The sequence below is a fragment of the Oreochromis niloticus genome, linkage group LG11 (assembly GCF_001858045.2).
Source record: "Oreochromis niloticus isolate F11D_XX linkage group LG11, O_niloticus_UMD_NMBU, whole genome shotgun sequence".
NCBI classification, from domain to species: domain Eukaryota; kingdom Metazoa; phylum Chordata; class Actinopteri; order Cichliformes; family Cichlidae; genus Oreochromis; species Oreochromis niloticus.
The window spans coordinates 1,717,180-1,735,216 of record NC_031976.2 but is presented as its reverse complement, the minus strand read 5'-3'; the positions used below and the strand labels follow the sequence as shown (position 1 = coordinate 1,735,216).

General features: G+C 38.8%; 1 protein-coding gene across 1 annotated transcript; it reads right to left on the bottom strand.

Moving 5' to 3' along the window:
- Positions 1 to 107: 107 nt before the first annotated feature.
- slc6a20 (solute carrier family 6 member 20) lies at positions 108 to 17,717 on the bottom strand. The gene is made up of 11 exons (XM_005472357.4): positions 17,484 to 17,717; positions 15,373 to 15,513; positions 14,845 to 14,936; positions 14,505 to 14,732; positions 12,847 to 12,957; positions 12,505 to 12,746; positions 9,679 to 9,847; positions 5,780 to 5,981; positions 4,189 to 4,348; positions 3,893 to 4,058; positions 108 to 2,126 (listed from the first exon to the last, which is right to left on the bottom strand). The coding sequence occupies exons 1-11, from the start codon at positions 17,605 to 17,607 to the stop codon at positions 1,956 to 1,958; spliced, it is 1,806 nt and encodes a 601-aa protein (XP_005472414.1). The 5' UTR covers positions 17,608 to 17,717; the 3' UTR covers positions 108 to 1,955.
- Positions 17,718 to 18,037: the final 320 nt, after the last annotated feature.

Below are 18,037 nucleotides of genomic sequence, written 5' to 3'. Positions count from 1 at the left end.
TTCAGCATATTTCTAACGTCTTGCAAAGGTAAGGTGAGTACTTTGGCCAAGCCTTTACTCACAGTGAATACTTTACCAAAAAGCTTTGCCTGAATTGAACTACAAAGTCAAGGTTTAACTCAGTTTTATTTATATAGAGCAAAATCAGTACAACAGTTGTCTGAAGGCACTTTACATTATAAGTGAAAGATTGTACAAAGAAAACTCCAACAGTCAGACGACCACACAAGAGCAAACACTTACAGTGGGAAGGAAAAACTCCCTTTTAACATTGACAGGTTAATACCTCCCTGACCTATGAAACCACCTGTTACTGAAGTACATAAAAATGTATTCCATAACAAGGACGCATATGAAATCTGCATGAACATTTAGATGCAACAAGGTCAACAAAAACAAGACACAGGAACACACAAGCCATTTTAATGTAAGGTCAGGAGTTTATTATGGAATTTACATTTGACTCCTATAGTCAGTTATGAATACCTGCAGGTGGCAGTATGCAAAAACTGTGTCCAAATGATTACAAACATCACTCCATTGATGTTTGTAATGGTTAAACGTTAGCTGGTTTTATATAAGAAGCAGTTCAAGATTTCAAACTCAGTGTTTACAGATGTACAGGGACAGAATCCATCAAGAAAAAAAGACACCTGTCTTCTAAAAGACACACACGCACATAAATGTCTTCCTTCTTTAATAAAAAAAAAACCCAAATAAAATTCAGATGAAGCTGAAAGACAACACAGTGACTTACAAGATGCTTTATGTTCAAGAAAACTGACAAACTACTTTTTACTGACAGTTCATCGTTTATTAACTCACTGGCACAAAAAGCAAAAATCACATTTTTCATTAGTCCAATTATTTGGTCATTCGATGACACATACCCAACAGTATATACACATTTGACATATTTGGGAATCTACAAAGCAAATATTTTTATTACAATTGTGTTTTGGCACAGCAGAATTGGCTCATACAGCTATTTTGGTTCATAATGAGCTGCCAGCCCTTTTAAAATGAATAAAAAACTAGTTATCAAAAATACTTATGTAGAAAGCAGATCATTCATACACACATATAATTCTGTCTGACACATCAGTGCCAGCTATAATTAGATGACAGGAAAACAGCTCCAACTCGAGTCTTGAATCAAGTGTCATTTTTGGCAGTGATACAAAAACGCTCCTTTGCTCAAAAATACTTCAAAACAGAAAGTGAACCTCTATAATGAGATTGTTGTCACAGGCTCTAATCTAGCATGTGTGTGAGAATTTAACTTATTAGACAGAAACAGGCGAGTCCACTATAGTGTGATGTTACAGTGTGAAAGGACAGGACTTCCTTTTTTGATGCCTACGATATTTTAGTGCTCACTTCTGTGCACTACTGCTTTAAAACATGTTTACAGTGTGTAAGATGGGAATAAATGATTAAAACAATACATTTAAAACTCATAGTAGCTTATGTACATAAATTCATAATACCGTACTACTATTTAGAAAAATAATGACAAACAAAATACCAAATTACAACTATATTTAAATATCTGACAGTCAGACAACCTTCATCTGATAATATGAGCAATAATGTGTGCCACAGGTGAAATTTAGAGGATATTCTTCTCAATGTTGTAGACTTGATTACTGACAGACGTCTGACTTTAATAGTGAGAGAAATAATACAACAGTCGATTCAAAGGAAATATGGAGAATATTCTGAACAAAGAACACCTGTGTTTGATGTCGCCTACTCTGTTACTACAGCAACACTGAAGTGATGTCATTTTTGCAGACAAACAGTTCAAAAGGGCTGTCGCTAAGGCAAAACTCAAACCATCAAATACTACCGACCCACCCTGGGTTAGGTACGAAATACTGTAGTCCTGCTGTTCAGCTGAAGAGCAGATATGGAGAGGTCCAGGAAACAGGAAATGCCAGGAGGTTTGGTCCCTACACTGATACTGTACTCACAGGAGATGGACGCTTTTCATAGGCTCGCTCTTTCCTCTTCCTGCAGAAGGCATACAGAGCTGTGAGGGGAACACAGCTGACTGACGACACCAGCAGCAGCACGATGAAAACCTGACCAAAGACCGGGTACTCCGTCACCACTGATTCACCCTGGGAAGCCACACATACAGTTCACCATCAGCAGAAATTGTTATCAACTCACAATATTTACTTTGCTTTTCATTCTGATTATAATGGCATCAGTCTGTAGAGCGGTACAGTTGCAAACATATCCAGATCCTAATCTTGGTAAGGACTCATAACTACGTGATGCATGGCTAAATAAAAATGTCATGATGTTGTTCTGTTTGATGAGTGTGTATAGTACAGTATTGTCACATGTCTAGAAGATAAAAGATAATATGACAGTGCAAGTTTAAAAATACATTTGCTGTTACACTGGATTACTCATTTACACTGCAGCCAACTGTGCACTGATCTTGTTTTTAATAGCAGAGTAGTATCCAGTGTCAACACTAACATCGTGTCAGAAGGGTGTTTCTCCTGTTTCTAATTCATCTTTTAATTATAATTTTCAGTTTGATCCCTGTGTACATGGATGACATCAAACTTCCTTGCCTATGTCAAAATATCTCCGTGCTTCCAAGAATTCTGTCTGATTATGACTTTGGTGGAATTCAAACTCTTAAATGATAGATTTGCTTCCGTCTGAGGAGCATCTCAGAAAGAAACTCTTCAGAAAGTTTTGCAAATCTTGTTTGTACCACGATAAACTCAAGATCAGTCTTTGATAGATACTTGTTCTTCATTTGAAAATCCCCAAACTGTTCCCACAAAGTTGGGAGCATAAAATTGTCGAAAGTGTCTTGGTATGCTGAAGCATTAATGGTTCCTTTGACTGGAACTAAGGGGCTGAGCCCAGCTCCTGAGAAACAACCCCACACCATAACCACCCCCCCATCCAAACATTACACTGTACCTTTCTCCTAGCAACCACCAAACCCAGACTGGTCCATTGGATTGCCAGACATTCTGTCACTCAAGAGAACACGTCTGCACTCCTCTGGAGTTCAGTGGCAGCTAGCTTTGAGATCACTGCTTCAGACACTTTGCACTGCGCTTGGATGCAGCTGCTCGGCCGTGGAAACTCCTTCCATGAAGCTCTCTCAATGTTCTTGAGTTAGTCTAAAGGCTATGTGATATTTGGAGGTCTGTTGAGATTGACTTTGCACCTCAGCATGCGCTTTGTGATTTTACGTTGCGTACCACTTGGTGGTTAAGCTGCTGCCATTCCCAATCGCTTCCACTTTGTTATAATCGCACAAACAGTTTACTGTGGAATACTTCACACTGGAATTCACATGCTCTTGAGAGCGATCCATTCTTGCTCATGAAACAACAGATCCTGATCTTGAGCCCAGTTTGGGTAAAAAAACCTATTACATGATAATTATGTGCAAATTTAAACTTCTGATCAATACTGCGGGTACAGATTCTGGTTGGATGGCAGACGGACTTCGGTCCTTTGGCTGGATGAGCCAATGAAAACAATGTTTCCTTTACTTTTGCTTCTTGATTTGAGAGCTATTTGGAAGTCGTCGATTCACAGCATCATTTAAATCCAAACGATCCTATTTAATAGTGCACTACACCATCTTTTTTGCCATTTTCTGCCAGATTTTTCCACTCATTGCCTTTTTGGAGTGCACGGTATTACAGGAGACTTTGTTAAACATATCCTAACCCTAAACCTCAATAATGCCAATCCATACTGTCTGTTGAGGAGAATTTAAATGCTCACTAAAATACATACAAAAGTAATGCTTGGTTGAAGGATTTAATACATTGTACACAATTTCAGAAACAAAAAACAAAAAAAAAGTCTACACGTCAGGAATATTGAAACCAGAACTCACCAGCTCTTTATTCCATGCTTGGTAAGTGGGTGTCCCTCCTTGGATGTAGCTAATGATGTAAAATATAAAGAGGCCAATAAGGAGCAAGGGACTGGTTACTGCCCACATGATTTTCCAGTACCAGTTGGGACGATGACCAAGCATGTCTTCTATGTCTTTTTCAAACCTAAAGAGTACAAAACATGTTCGTATCGATTATTGAATTTTATAGCAGTAGATGAGAACTCTTCTAATGGAGAACAAAAAAGTTTTCATCTACAGTAAGAAATGTAACAAATCACAATGACAACACATACCTCTTAATTCCATAGATGTAACTAACAGCTATGACCTCAATGAGGACGATGAACAGCAGAGAGAAAGTGGCTGCGTAGTCGTTGAATATGGTAAACCAGTAATTCCCTGACGTGGTGGTGAAGCCCAGGCCCAGCAGCAGACAAAACACACACACCAAACCTGCAAGAAATCCTCACACCTTAGTCACTGGTGTTGGCACCAAATTACAACACCAGTCACAATGATTTGCTTTATACGGAAGAGGATTAGGGCCACTGGAAAAAAAAAAAAAAAAAAAAAAAGTGGGCACGTCTTTTTTTGTTTTTCCTTCTTTTCCAGAATTCTGACCACTTTTTCCCCCCCAGTGGCCCTAATCCTCTTCCATAGCTTTATATTAGGTGATAATACATAGTATCTAAGGTAAAGACCTTACACTAATATAGAGAAAATCCTAACAGTCTAACGACCTCTTAAGAGCAAGCACTTGGAGACAGTGGGAGGAAAAAACTCCCTTTTAACAGGAAGAACCCTCTGGGAGAACCAGGGTCAGGGAGGGGCGGGGCCATCTACCAAAACCAACTGAAGATGAAGGGAGAAAAACAGGACAAAGGACACACTGTAGAAGAGAGACAAAGATTAATAACTGTCGAGTGAAGGCTGTGTGCAGGCAGGAACGGTGGAGCCAAAGTACAGACTCACAGAGGCAAACGTGAACACAAAACTCAGCTTTTATTGCTGGATGGCAAAAAAGAAGAAAAAGCTAAACATACTAGAAAACTAACAACTTAACCAATCAGACAGGCAGAACACACAGCATGGAATTAGGGAGATCACAACACAGACAGAGGAAGACACAGGGATTAAATACACAGGGAAAGCAATCGGGGAAAGTGAGACAGGAGGGAAACACAGCTGGGGACTAACACTCTAACATAAACCACACAGAGAACCTAAACTTAGAACATTCCTCTAACCCATTAGACAAAGAAAGCTAGAACATAATGAAATGAAGAAAATCAAAGAACCTAGAACACAAACACTGGGTTGACGACCCAGGCACCCTAACAATAACGTCTACTGATTAAATGCAGACTAAGAGGGGATTCAGGATCACTCGGTCCAGCAGCCCAAACTATATATTTTATTGAAATGGAAGGATTTAAGCCTAGAGAGCGACCTGGTTCAACAGAGGCCTTAAAGTTGAAAACTCTGCCTGCTTTAAAAAAACCCCCCAAAACCCAAAAACCCAACAACAACAACAACAACAACAAAAAACAACAAAAAACAAAAACAGCAGTATTCCCAGACATCTGCCTTCTCAGAATGGTAGGACCATAAAGAATGACTTTGATAATATCTGCAAGGGCTGTCTGTTCTCTCTCATAGGAAGTAGGAGCATCACAAGTTACTACTTTGAATTCTATTTAACTTTGTGCACTCAGCTGAAAACTAGTTTATAGGCTGCAATAAACATTAATGCTGATCTTTACCACAGTCAGTTTGTTTGTAACCCAACCAGACAGACAGGAAAAGTGTGGCAATAGTTAAGTGACAATACATAGCAGCAGAAACTACGAAGACTTTCTCCACCAACATGAGTACGGATCTTACCACTGAACAACTCGTTGCTCATGCGGGACATAATCTTGAAATCACGTAACGGGGTGATGATGGCTGTAATGTTTCCCAACATGCTGCCTATTCCTAACAGCAGGAGCATGAAGAAGTACAGTACAGACCACAGCTGGGGCAAAGGCATGTTCTTAATGGCCTCACTGTACACTATGAAGGCCAGGCCTGTCCCCTCTACTGCCTGAAACAAAAATAAAGGGAGTTTATAGTTGAGATACAAAGTGAATTTAGTGTCAGTGTTTTACATTCATATTAGCTTTGTCAAATAAAATGACTTCAAAATCTCTCTTTATGAAGTATTATTTATACAGACACACATTTCACAGAGATCATTCATTCTTATAAAATACCTATAAATGGATGCACATGCCACAACCTTATCTCAATAATTATAGTTACAGTAAAGAGGTTTCATGTCTGTGGAAATGGAGACGATGTACTGTATCATATATCATACTGATGGGGAACATATTTCCTGCAGAAATATTATGCACAGTTTTCCAAAAATACACTGAGGTGTTTTCTGGTGTTTTATTGCTTGGTCTGTAAATTTCTTCAACCACTTGTCATTTTCAGCTAATATTAAACAATTTTTGGTAATATAGTAAATATTTTTTTCACCTAAATAAGTAATAATATTTTACAATTCAGCCAGGATGGAGTGTAAATATGTAAAGTACCAACCCGGTATCATAGCAAAACGTGTAATAGACACGCCGTTCCACCGTGGGCACTTCACACTTTGCCTCTCTAAAACGTGAGAGGGACAAAAATGCATGAGTTGCATTACTGCAAGCAGAAATTGCATTACCAGCAGGGGGAGAAAATATATTTAAAGCCACAAAATCGTAACGTACAAAGTACATCCCAGCATCGTCAGGGTCCCGATTAAGCGGCTAGTATGGACATACATGTGAATGTGTTAATATTATCTGTTTAAACGCTTTCCTGTTATTATTTTCATGTTGGCTTGAAATCAAATATTTCCCTCTGCTGGTTCTGCAGCTTACTGCAACTTAATGCAACGTGTAGATTTTACGTTTTGGAGGCAAAGCGTGAAATGGACACTGGATCGGGGTGTTTGATATCGGGTTGTACAGACAGGCAGCACAAGCGGTATGTTTTAGTCCTTAGCTACAGGTTTTTAATTAAATGGGCTACACAAAAAACCACTGCGTATTGTAACAGAAACAGGAAGTGATATAATACCACAGAGAGACCAAGTCTAAAATAATACATTTGTGGTTTAAGCAGTCACGTTGAATTGAGTTGTTCGGTGTTGTTTGTTGGATGGACGGATGATTAAAGAAACAACACATACTGACAGTTAACAAACAGGGGCCTCAGTAGCATGTTATTATTTTATTATTATTATAATTATTATAAATTATTATTCTTTCCATCAGCTTGGTGGAACACTGCTGTTGGATAGCATCCAAACTTTCAACCAGGATCTGTCACAAGTGGGCCAGTGTGGTCGTGCTGGTCACTCTGCAGGCAGACGTGGGTCTTTGACACAGTGTTTAGAGTTTTATTTTGGATTCATGATTCTTTCCTTTACAATCAGAAGATGATTGAAGTTCAAGCTTCGTATGGTTTAGTCTTGAGTTTAGTTATTTTAGCTTTCCTGGGTTTATTGGTCTTTCTGGTTCATGGTCTCTTGTTTGATATTATTAGGTTCCTTCTGTGTCTTTGTCTCGCCTTTGTTTTTTAGTCCTCAGCGTCTCCTGTGAAATTCAGTCTTGTCTCCATGTTTATTTACCCATCTATTTCATGTCTCTGTGTCTGTCTCTCTCCCTCAGCTCAGTCATGTTTCTGTCTGGTCTGTGTTCTGTCTACCTGTCTATGTTTCCTCTCTTGTCTTGTTTCATCTTTTGTCTCCCCAGTCTGTCATGTATCTGTTTATCCCTAGTCCCAGTGTCTAGTTCACATGTCTTAGTCTGGGTCTCAGTGTGTGTTGCTTCCCGTGTTATTTGTCCCTATGTCCTTATTTGTACTTATGTCTGTCTCTTTATTCAGTTTTAGTTCATCTGTGTTCCCTGCTGTGTTCAATCTCCCTAATTATCTCGTGTCTTTAAGTGTCCAGTGTCACATCGTTGTCATACATCGCTTCATGTTGTGTGCTCTATTTTTGCATTTCTCCCTAGTGTCCATGTAAAGAGTTATAAATAGCTGTCTGTTAAAACATGGCATTGAAAACAAACAGAAAAACTGCCAACCCTAAAGTTTTTTGTTTGTTTGTTTATGTTTGTATTTGTTAATCTGTCATTTAAATGTTCTTGTGGGATTGTGGCAGTTTCAGGTAGTAAAATGCTATTCCACATCTGGACACTAGAGGGTGCATAGTGTTTTTGTAGTGTACTTAGTACCTTGCAAGAACAAATTTTATTTGATTTAACTTAAACTCCAAAGTAAAGGAGGCGATCATTAAGATGAAGAACTAAAATAAAACTGTAAGAGAGACAGCAAAAACCTAGGAGTGGTCAAATCAGCAATCTGGTACACCTGGTTACCTTAATCAATGCATGTACAGAGGCTTTATAACAAGGTGCAAACTACCGTATTTTTGAGACCATAAGGCGCACCGGATTATAAGGCACATTAATCGAAACAAAACAGTCAGATAAGTCAAACTTTACTGAACTCACTGACAGCTGCTCTGTTCTCATGTTGTTGCAGTATATGAATGACTAACCTCGTATTGTGGATGGATTATCAGTTGTTCTCCTTGTTCTCCTTGCATTTGTCCCTAACCATCAGGAACCCTCACGTTAACTTTTATCGAGTGGAAAAGTGTTAGCGTTCATCCTCCAGCTTCACTGTGTTTATGTTATGCTAACGTAGCTGTGTCGCTAGCGATCACATAGCACATCATTATATACCAGCTAGCCCAACTTCAGTAACCCTACAAACGTCACTGCTGTTTAGTTTTCTGTCTTCATTTATGTTGGAAGTGATAGCAGAGCTGTACGTTTGAATGTTTCAGAAATCTCTCAGTCAGAACATGCTATATCATGTTTAGGTAACTAGTGAGCTAACTTCCTGCTAACTTCTAACTCTGTTAAATGTAATAAATCCTGTTTTCATGGATGCCTGGATGTTAAACTTATTTGTTACACCTGGTAAAGCAGCAACGCTGATCATTTTATTAAAGATGAAAGAATTTAGACAGTTTGTAACTCTCAGTGATGCCGCAGTGTTCGTTTGACTTTGGGACCTGAAGCTGACGGAGTTTAGGACCCAGATTACTCCGCGAGGCTCCCGACTATGGTAGCCATAATGCTCCGACAATCCAACAAGCAGTGCGGCTTCGTAGCTTACCAAAGTCGGACTAAAACATGTTTTGACAGATTTTTGAGCGCTGTGTACCACATAAAATCAGTTTGAGGTCAGTAAGCACAACCAGAATTCATACATAAGGCGCACCGGATTATACGGGCACACTGTCGATTTTTGAGAAAATTAAAGGATTTCAAATGCGCCTTATAGTGTAGAAAATACGGTAGTGGTTACCCTCAAAACAGAAAGGGCAGATTAGATTTTGTCAGGAATCATATAAAAAGCACGTGCTGTTCTTGGACAGACAAAAGGAACAGCTCATGATCTTAAGCTTTTTTAAATTGCAGTGGTATATGCATGTCAATCACATCTTGACTGTTTTATTTAAAATGTACTGTGTACACAGGCACAATTACAGAAATTGTGTCATGGTCCAGAAACATAAGGACCTAACTGTACGATCAGACTCTGGATGACAAACGTTGATCATCTATCGTTTCTCTTTTTCTTCCCGATTTAAATAACTTCCAACTTTCCATTATTTTATAACTGAATAGTGTTTCCAGTGTGGTTACTGTATGTAGATGAGTGTAACTCACTGTGTCTAGTTCCTTTTCCAGGTTGCACTCTCCCTCTCTTACTTTGTCAGCAATTTGGGCAAACTGCTCTGGATATGTTGTGTTCAGCTTCTCAATCCACTCAAGAACACTGTCCATGCTGATGGCGTCTTCTGCTAGATCAAAGGTATTTAGCAGCAGAATGCGCATTCTGAAAACGAAGAAAAAGGAGCACAAATTAACCCTGACCTTCCACAATAATTGCACAGGCCATTTTGCAACCTGTTGAACTTAGACGTATTCCACAAATTGTTTCCTTTATTAGACTGGGAATTGATGTGATACTGAACTAAGTTTACAGTCCACTTTTGTTTTTGGGGCAGATGAGAGACAGTTTTAACTGTTTTTGTTCTTATTTGTTTCAACTGCAAACCAACCATTTCGTTCTTACTTTTTTGTATTACTTTTGTAAAATCATTGCATTCAGTCACTTTACTTTTTGCTACCAACCCCCGGCAGGTGTAGTGAATGGCACTTATGTTAATGAAATACAATGTTCTGTTGGGTTTTGGCATTCATGTGGATGGTACTTTGACCCCTACCACATACCAGCCCCCCACCCCACCACCAACCCCCAACTACTGCCAACCCCAATCCCTCCATCCACCCAACCCTCCACCACACCCCACATATTTGTTCTGAGTCGTTATGTCTTGTTATTAAGTGATCTAACACTGGACACATGTTCTGCATACCAGATTCTAGGTCCAAAGTCCTATTCTGTGAAAGAAAGAACATTTCTGGGTTTTTCTTCTTCCTTCAAAGCAACATGCTATGTTGTTAAAGTACCAAATTACTCAACTGACAGAGAAATGCACACAGCCTGTTTTCAGAAACTACACCTGTAAGAGACTATCCTCTCGATGAACATGGTGTAAGCTGTTATCACAACATACAGCTTCATTTCAATGTAATCTTTATTGAATAAGTGCAACATGTACACTGGTGTCGTCATTTTTAGATACGTTTTATTGAGCTTGTCTGTAACTTTGTTAATAATGTAACAGAATCAAAACCATATTCTTTCCTCATCCTCACCAGGTAGTTTTTGTTCTCCAAGCCTTATGCTAACCTCTAAATCTAAACATAACCAAGTAGTTTCGGTTCATCAACCTAACCAAACAATGAGTAAACCGCAGTTTTAAAATGGTCCCAAACAACTGGTCCAGGCATTACTCGAGCATCCTGGTTGAACGATTGATGTGTTTGTACCACCTCACTTTCATCCTAAAGAAGACTTAAAATGGTTTCAATGTAAAAGCACTAATACATGTCATTTCAGAAGCACTTGCATGAACATGTTTAGATGACAGTAATAAACACTGTTCATTTGGAGCCCTTGTTGCACTTCCATAAGCTTGTGATCTCACAACTTTGCAGCCACTGGTCTCAGACATTGGCCAACCAGGACCCACTCTCCATCCCTGAGCAGCTGCATCACCGACTGCTATTAACTTCTTGCTAGAGTCGCTTTAGCTAACTAACACTAAAATGTCTCAGCGACAAACAAAACTCACCAAATGTTCAGTTGTTGGCTGCGAGCGCAAACACAGACGTCTTCACGCACTCCCGGCATCTGAGGAACTGAAGACCCAGTGGATTACTTTTATTTTGATGCAATGTCCCCACAACAATAGGAAAATCCATTGTGTTTGGCTAATGGCTAATGTGGCTAATGTGACTGTTAGCTTTGATTTTATGCCCACAGGCCAGAGCTATGTTTAAACTGTAGTCTAGGGTCCAAGTGAAAAAACAAACCAAACAGATTTATATCTCTCTACGCTCACTTATACTGTTTGTTTTGTTTTGTTTTATTTCATTTTAATAAAGCTCATGCAGGGTTTCTATGGCTTAAAGTCAGTCAGATTTAACATTTCTATGACTTATTTAAGACCATTCTGAATGAAAAGAAAACCCAAGAAAAACAAAACTAAAACCTCAAATGCTTCCGGGTTTGGGGCACCAGATGTTTTGATTTTTTATATAACCTTAAAACAAACTCGTCCTTGGTATCATCTCCAACAAGCTAATGTAAAATGTACACAGCTAGTCCAAAAAGCTGATGTGGACTGCCTTGTTTGACCTCCATACAAATGCGTGGGCAGTTTCATGGTCCGGGAATGCTGAATTATGCTGAATTTAAAACTTTTCCTGCACAAAAAATGAGTGTTGCTGACCCTACTGTGCTGATGTGGATAGTATTGATATGGGATTAGCTTGGTGAATAATAGCTGACACACGTTATTTTCACAAATATCATAAAAGAAAAAAAATTCCCATGTCTTATTTTCTCTAAGATCAGAAAAAAGATTTATTCAAGATATTTTGATGCCAATTAAGGCCAATAATTTACTCATTCTGCCTTAAATATTGTCTTTTGCAGCCTGTGTTGTTAACCAGAAGTCATTTACAAGTCATTTTCCATGCCAGTGTTTTACATTGTTACAATCCTGATTTTATAATTGTAACATCATATCACAACATACAAAGTTTGTCTGTTTTTACATATAAAATACTGGTTCAAAGATAAAGTTTGTGGTATTTTTTTCTGTTACTCAGTTGGATTTGAGGCCACAAAGAGCCTCTTTAAAAATGACCTATAAGAGCATGTTACAAACCATGTGTGGTATTCTGAATTTTGGAAATTGAAGTATGCATGCTGGGATTTGTAATAACTTGTTAAACCGTAAAATATATTCCGTATAATATATTATTATATATAATATAATATATAGGGACACACCTGTAGATTTACAGGCATGGTTGCATGTGTAGCGGGAACCCTGCATTAGCACAAATCATACATACCTGTCCAGGCAGTCCTCATAGTTGAGAGTAGCCTTGAAGCCATAGATGGCAAAGGTGACGATGCTGGCAAAGATAGAGGTTCCACTGTTGATAAGTGAGACAACGATGGCCTGGTTCTGAAAGTTGTTGTTGTACTGGTTGTAGCTAGCAAAGGCTATTAGTGAGCCAAAACCCAAACCAAGGGAGAAAAAGATCTGAGTGGCTGCATTGATCCACGCTCTAGGATTGGCAAGTTCAGCCATCTAAAAGCAGACAAATGCACATACACATAAAAAATAAACCATTCTAAGTATGAAACCTGAAGAGCCTTATCTGCGTAGCACATTTCCTAGACGCTCTTACCTTGGGTGTGAACATGTATTTGAGGCCATTGATGGCACCATAAAGAGTGACACCCCGAATCAAGTAGATAAACAGGACCAGATAAGGAAATGTAGCTGTGAAATACACCACCTGTAGAAGCCAAACAGCACGATTATAGAAAAGTTCAAATGTGAAAGTGTGATGATGGAATGTTAATGAATTTGATCATAACTTTGTAACTTTGTGTTACAGTATTTTTAATGAACATTTTTAGTTAGGCACTAGGGTCTGCTGGTTTAAAAAAATATGTGTAAATTACATTCACCAAAACCTCTATTAGGTACACATCGCTAGTAATGGGTTATACCCCCATATGCTGTGTGGTATAGAAGGCCTGTTAATATTGCTCAGAGATTTTGGTGGATATTGACATAACATCAAACAGTTGCTGCTGTTGGTCCATATCTAGGAACATCTCCACTTCCACCACACCTCAAAGAACTGTGCTAGATTCATATTAAGTACAGTGAACTGAGAGAACAAATTACTCATAACCATCTCACAGATGGAACATTCTGTACAGCCACTTTTTATACCACTGATATTAAACTTAAAACAGGTTACCGTTACTTAAAAATCCATCACTTGACCCATCAGTCTTAGCCAATTATAGGCCAATCTCCAACCTTCCTTTTATCTCAAAAAATCTTGAAAGAGTGATTTTAAAAGACAAATGGTTTATTTGAAGAGTTTCAGTCAGGTTTCAGAGCTCATCACAGCACAGAAACAGCTTTAGTGAAGGTTACAAATGATCTTCTTATGGCCTCTGACAGTGGACTCATCTAATGGTACTGCGCTGCAGTGGTTTGTATCATATCTATCTAATAGACTCCAATTTGTTCATGTAAATGGAGAGTCCTCTTCACACACTAAGGTCAATTATGGTGTTCCACAGGGTTCAGTGCTAGGACCAATTCTGTTTACATTATACATGCTTCCCTTATTAGAAGACATAGCATACGTTTTCACTGCTATGCAGACGACACCCAGCTCTATCTGTCCATGAAGCCAGGTAACACACACCAATTAGTTAAACTGCAGGAATGTCTTAAAGACATAAAGACCTGGATGGCCGCTAACTTTCTGCTTCTTAATTCAGATCAAACTGAGGTTATTGTACTCGGCCCTGAAAATCTTAGAAATATGGTATCTAACCAGATTCTTACTCTGGATGGCATTACCTTGGCCTCCAGTAATGCTGTGAGGAACCTTGGAGTCATTTTTGACCAGGACATGTCCTTCAATGCACATATTAAACAAATATGTAAGACTGCTTTGAGTGGTTTTCAGCTTTTTGCTTCTTGTTTTTGGTTTTGTGTTGATACGACTTAAAAAGAAAAAAGAAAAAAAAAAAAGATGTGTGTCCTCATTAGGATTGGGAATTTTGTCAGTCTGTGGGTCTGCAGCCTAAGATTTATACTGTTAACTTGTTATATTGTATAAAGCACTTTGAGTTCTCAGGCAGAGTTGAAAAGCGGTATATAAGAACCGGTTTGCTTACCATTTAATTATGTGACAATGCATTTCGGGATATGTTACTTGGTATCCAAATTTTTGAAGTGGCATTTTCATGATGGCGATTGTTGTGCTCATATCCACTTCTGATATGTATCACACAAACTCATTAGTCTCCTTACCTTTCCTGTTGACTTTACTCCTCGCACAATGAACAGGTAGGTTATTGCCCAGGCAAGCACGAGACACAGTGCCTGTCCTGTATGAATGCCTCCATGCTCTTCAATAGAAGAAGAGATGTTCAGTGTTTCCCTATAGAAGAAATATTGGGTGGGTGTAGCCACCTCACACTCCTCTGTAGGTCCCGTTCGGTTTGAATTTATGGGGCATACCCCCCAGGGCAGGACTGACTGCAATTGACATAAACATGAAGAGCAGCAGAGATGTGTTATGTTCAAATGAGTTACAACAATGTAGCATGTGTTTGAAAAAACTGCAGTAGTTTGAAAATTAGCAGCTCACTTGAAATGAATGAAAGAGGTACCAGAAACTCCATGCATTGATGACGTTGTAATAGAGACAGAGATACAAGGATGTCACAACGCTAGCAAGCCCTAAAACAGAGAAGAACAGCAAATAAAATCACCAATCTCACATTGACACCTGTTACTTATACCTGCTGTATTATTGTAGGGTACCTGCATATAAAGCACCTTGAGGCACCTGTTATTGTAATTTGATGCTATATAAATAAAATAAAATAAAATAAAATAGCCTACATAAAATTAAACTGTTAATTTGAAAAATTAAAACTTAAACAAAGCCCAGGGGTTTTCCATTAACAGCACTCTACAAAGTTCTGTCTGTAGCTCCTTTGCACAGACTCTTTTTTAGCTTCTTCTAATGCAACATTTAAACTGCTTACTGTTTTGTCACCAGAAAGCCTCTCCTTGGTGCTCCTTGGTACTCTATTATAACACCTCTAGTAGTGTCTAGTAGCTACAGCTGTGGAGTAATTGCATTGTGACTTCATTTTAATCAAGCACTTACCCAATCCCCCCAAATACGGGCTTATCGAAGTCCATGCCCCGATGCTACCTAAACGCATCTTCTGACCAATGGCGAGCTCCATGTAGAATAAGGGCAACCCCTCCAAAAGCAACATGATGAGATACGGGATTAAGAACCCCCCTGAAAGTAAAAAGGGTGAATACAGTACAGATGTTATGCAGTGGACACATTTGCTATATAAACATCACCACAATTATAATTATTAAAAAAATATGCAACCATAGCATTTTAAGACTCCCATGAGTGTAAACCAGAAGCACACTTTCTAAGCTGATAGGAGCCATTAAAGATGCTGAATACTACAAAATTATTACTTTGTAAGATCTGTTTTTAAACCAAAAATGTGTTTAAGGGTCCCTAACTTACCTTTAGCTCTGGTTTCTAGCTTTGAATTTCCACATCAGAGAGTAATTAGAGCTGATGTGTGCTTATTGCACCATATCTAATCTGTGGACATGTTTTACAACACTTTCTGTCCTTGTCTATTCCCACCTGTACTGCTATATTTATGGCTCCATCTGGGAGGCAATTAATATATTTGAGCACATATATTTGCATATGTGAAATGTATATAAAATATAAACAGATATTCTGGGATGTCTTTATTGATTAACGAACACCAAAATTTGTATAAGTGTATATATTTATTTTAATGAACAATAGAGCACAATTTATTAAAATAGAACCCACCACTAAGAAAACGTTATATTCATTTACTATAAATTAATTCATAAAGTTAACCTACCAGCCTGACTCACTTTAACGTCTGTACCAAAATGATATATATCAGTCTGCATCATTTTCCACATATAGCTGAATGTTATCTCTATCAACCAAAAATGTATAAACTTTATTTATGTCTGTAGTTTAACGTTTTGGGGGGGGGGGGGCTTTTGTTTTCACATAGCAAAACTGAATTGTCCTCACCTCACACTCTTGTGACCTTCGGGTGTTTTGCATAAGTGGCTGAGGACAAGCATTTCTGAATTAGATTTTTACAGTGATACCCTTCTTAGCAGTCTGGAGAATTACAGTGTGCCAACAAACCCCTGACCCAACTGCCACCAGTCTCCCTACTTAGAAGAAGACCATTATTTATCTGTGCTTGCTTATGGTCAACCTTTGAACAATGTATGTGAGAAACATCTTTTCACCCTGTTCCTTCTGCCATTCATAATCCACAGTGCACTGAGTTTGTAATTACACTCACAAAGGTGATTTGTTGTCAAGAAAAAAAGTGTTATGGTGTCGGTCACTAGCACAGGACAGTCGTACGTATAAGTACACTGAAAAATTCCACATCCACACAGTAAATGAAGGGTGACGCACAAAGTCAAATTCTGGCAGTGGGAGAGAAACATCGGGAAAAACACCCCCGGTATAAAGTGCCATATGTTGGAAACATATTCAGGGAAGAAGCGACAACATTTTTTCTTTTTTTAATGTCTGAATGTTTGCGTTGATTTTATTTTAGTTCGTCTTTAAATTGCGCACTCCCATCACTTAAACGGTGCTGCAGGAGTCTGTTTAAACAAGCCTACTTCGAAACCGCTTCTGATTTATTTGGATTATTTGCTTTTCGCTCGTTAATGACCGTCATGTACTTTTATTGTTGTTTTCAGCAGTGAGACAGCTAACAATAGCTCAATGAGTCAGATAAGGATTCCATAGGAAATTTACCACGAGAACGCCCCGCCCCCTTTATAAAATCTTCCGTTTATTCGAACAACTCTTCACACCAATTAAAGAATATTACGTTACTTGCTTACAATTCAATCAATGGTATTGAGGAAATTATAAACGCACGTTTACATGACACATGACTGTAATAACTGTCGTTTACCATCTGCACTGATGCCGTAACATGATTTCTCGAGTGGAGAGGTGAGTAAAACCCGTTATGTACAACATCACTGCTTTCAACTGAATCTTTGAAGAGAGAGAGAGAGTGTGTATTGGGATGATTTTTCATTTCAATCAAAATACACTCTGTGCGGATAAAACATAATCTCCGTAAACCTGATAACCTCCGTAGTTAAAGGCACAAGAAAGGGCTGCTCATGACTTGTAAGAGGTTCACACGGACTTACCCCCACCGTGCAATTGACAGAGGTATGGAAACCGCCATACGTTTCCCAGTCCGACTGCATATGATACACACGCCAGCACAAATTGCATGGGGCTGTCCCAGTTGGGTCTTCCATCTTTTTCCATGACTCGGTCCTGTGTGTAGTGTCAGCGAGCCTGCAAAAGAATAAGTGTCTGCTGTGTGGATGAAGTTGTGCTCAACCTGAGCCTGGTTTATAAGCCCTCTGCGACTGTAGCGAAGGCGGAGCCAAAAGCAAGTGTTAGTAAAGGGGGTGGGGCATGGAAAATAACCCAGGTGGATGTTTCATTTACTTGATACATACATACTGCAGAAAGAGGGCGACACACAGAGACAGGGACAAAGAAAAAACAAAGTCCTTAAGAAGCACAATACTAGTAAGACTGAATAAATGTGTGTGAATGAGAGGGAGAGAGGTGTAACAGCAAATCTGCAAGTAGAGCTAGTGAAACCAGATGAGTTTAAATACCTGGGGTCAACCATTCAAAACAACTGACAGTGGATAAGAGAGGTGAAGAAGAGTGTGCAGGCAGAGTG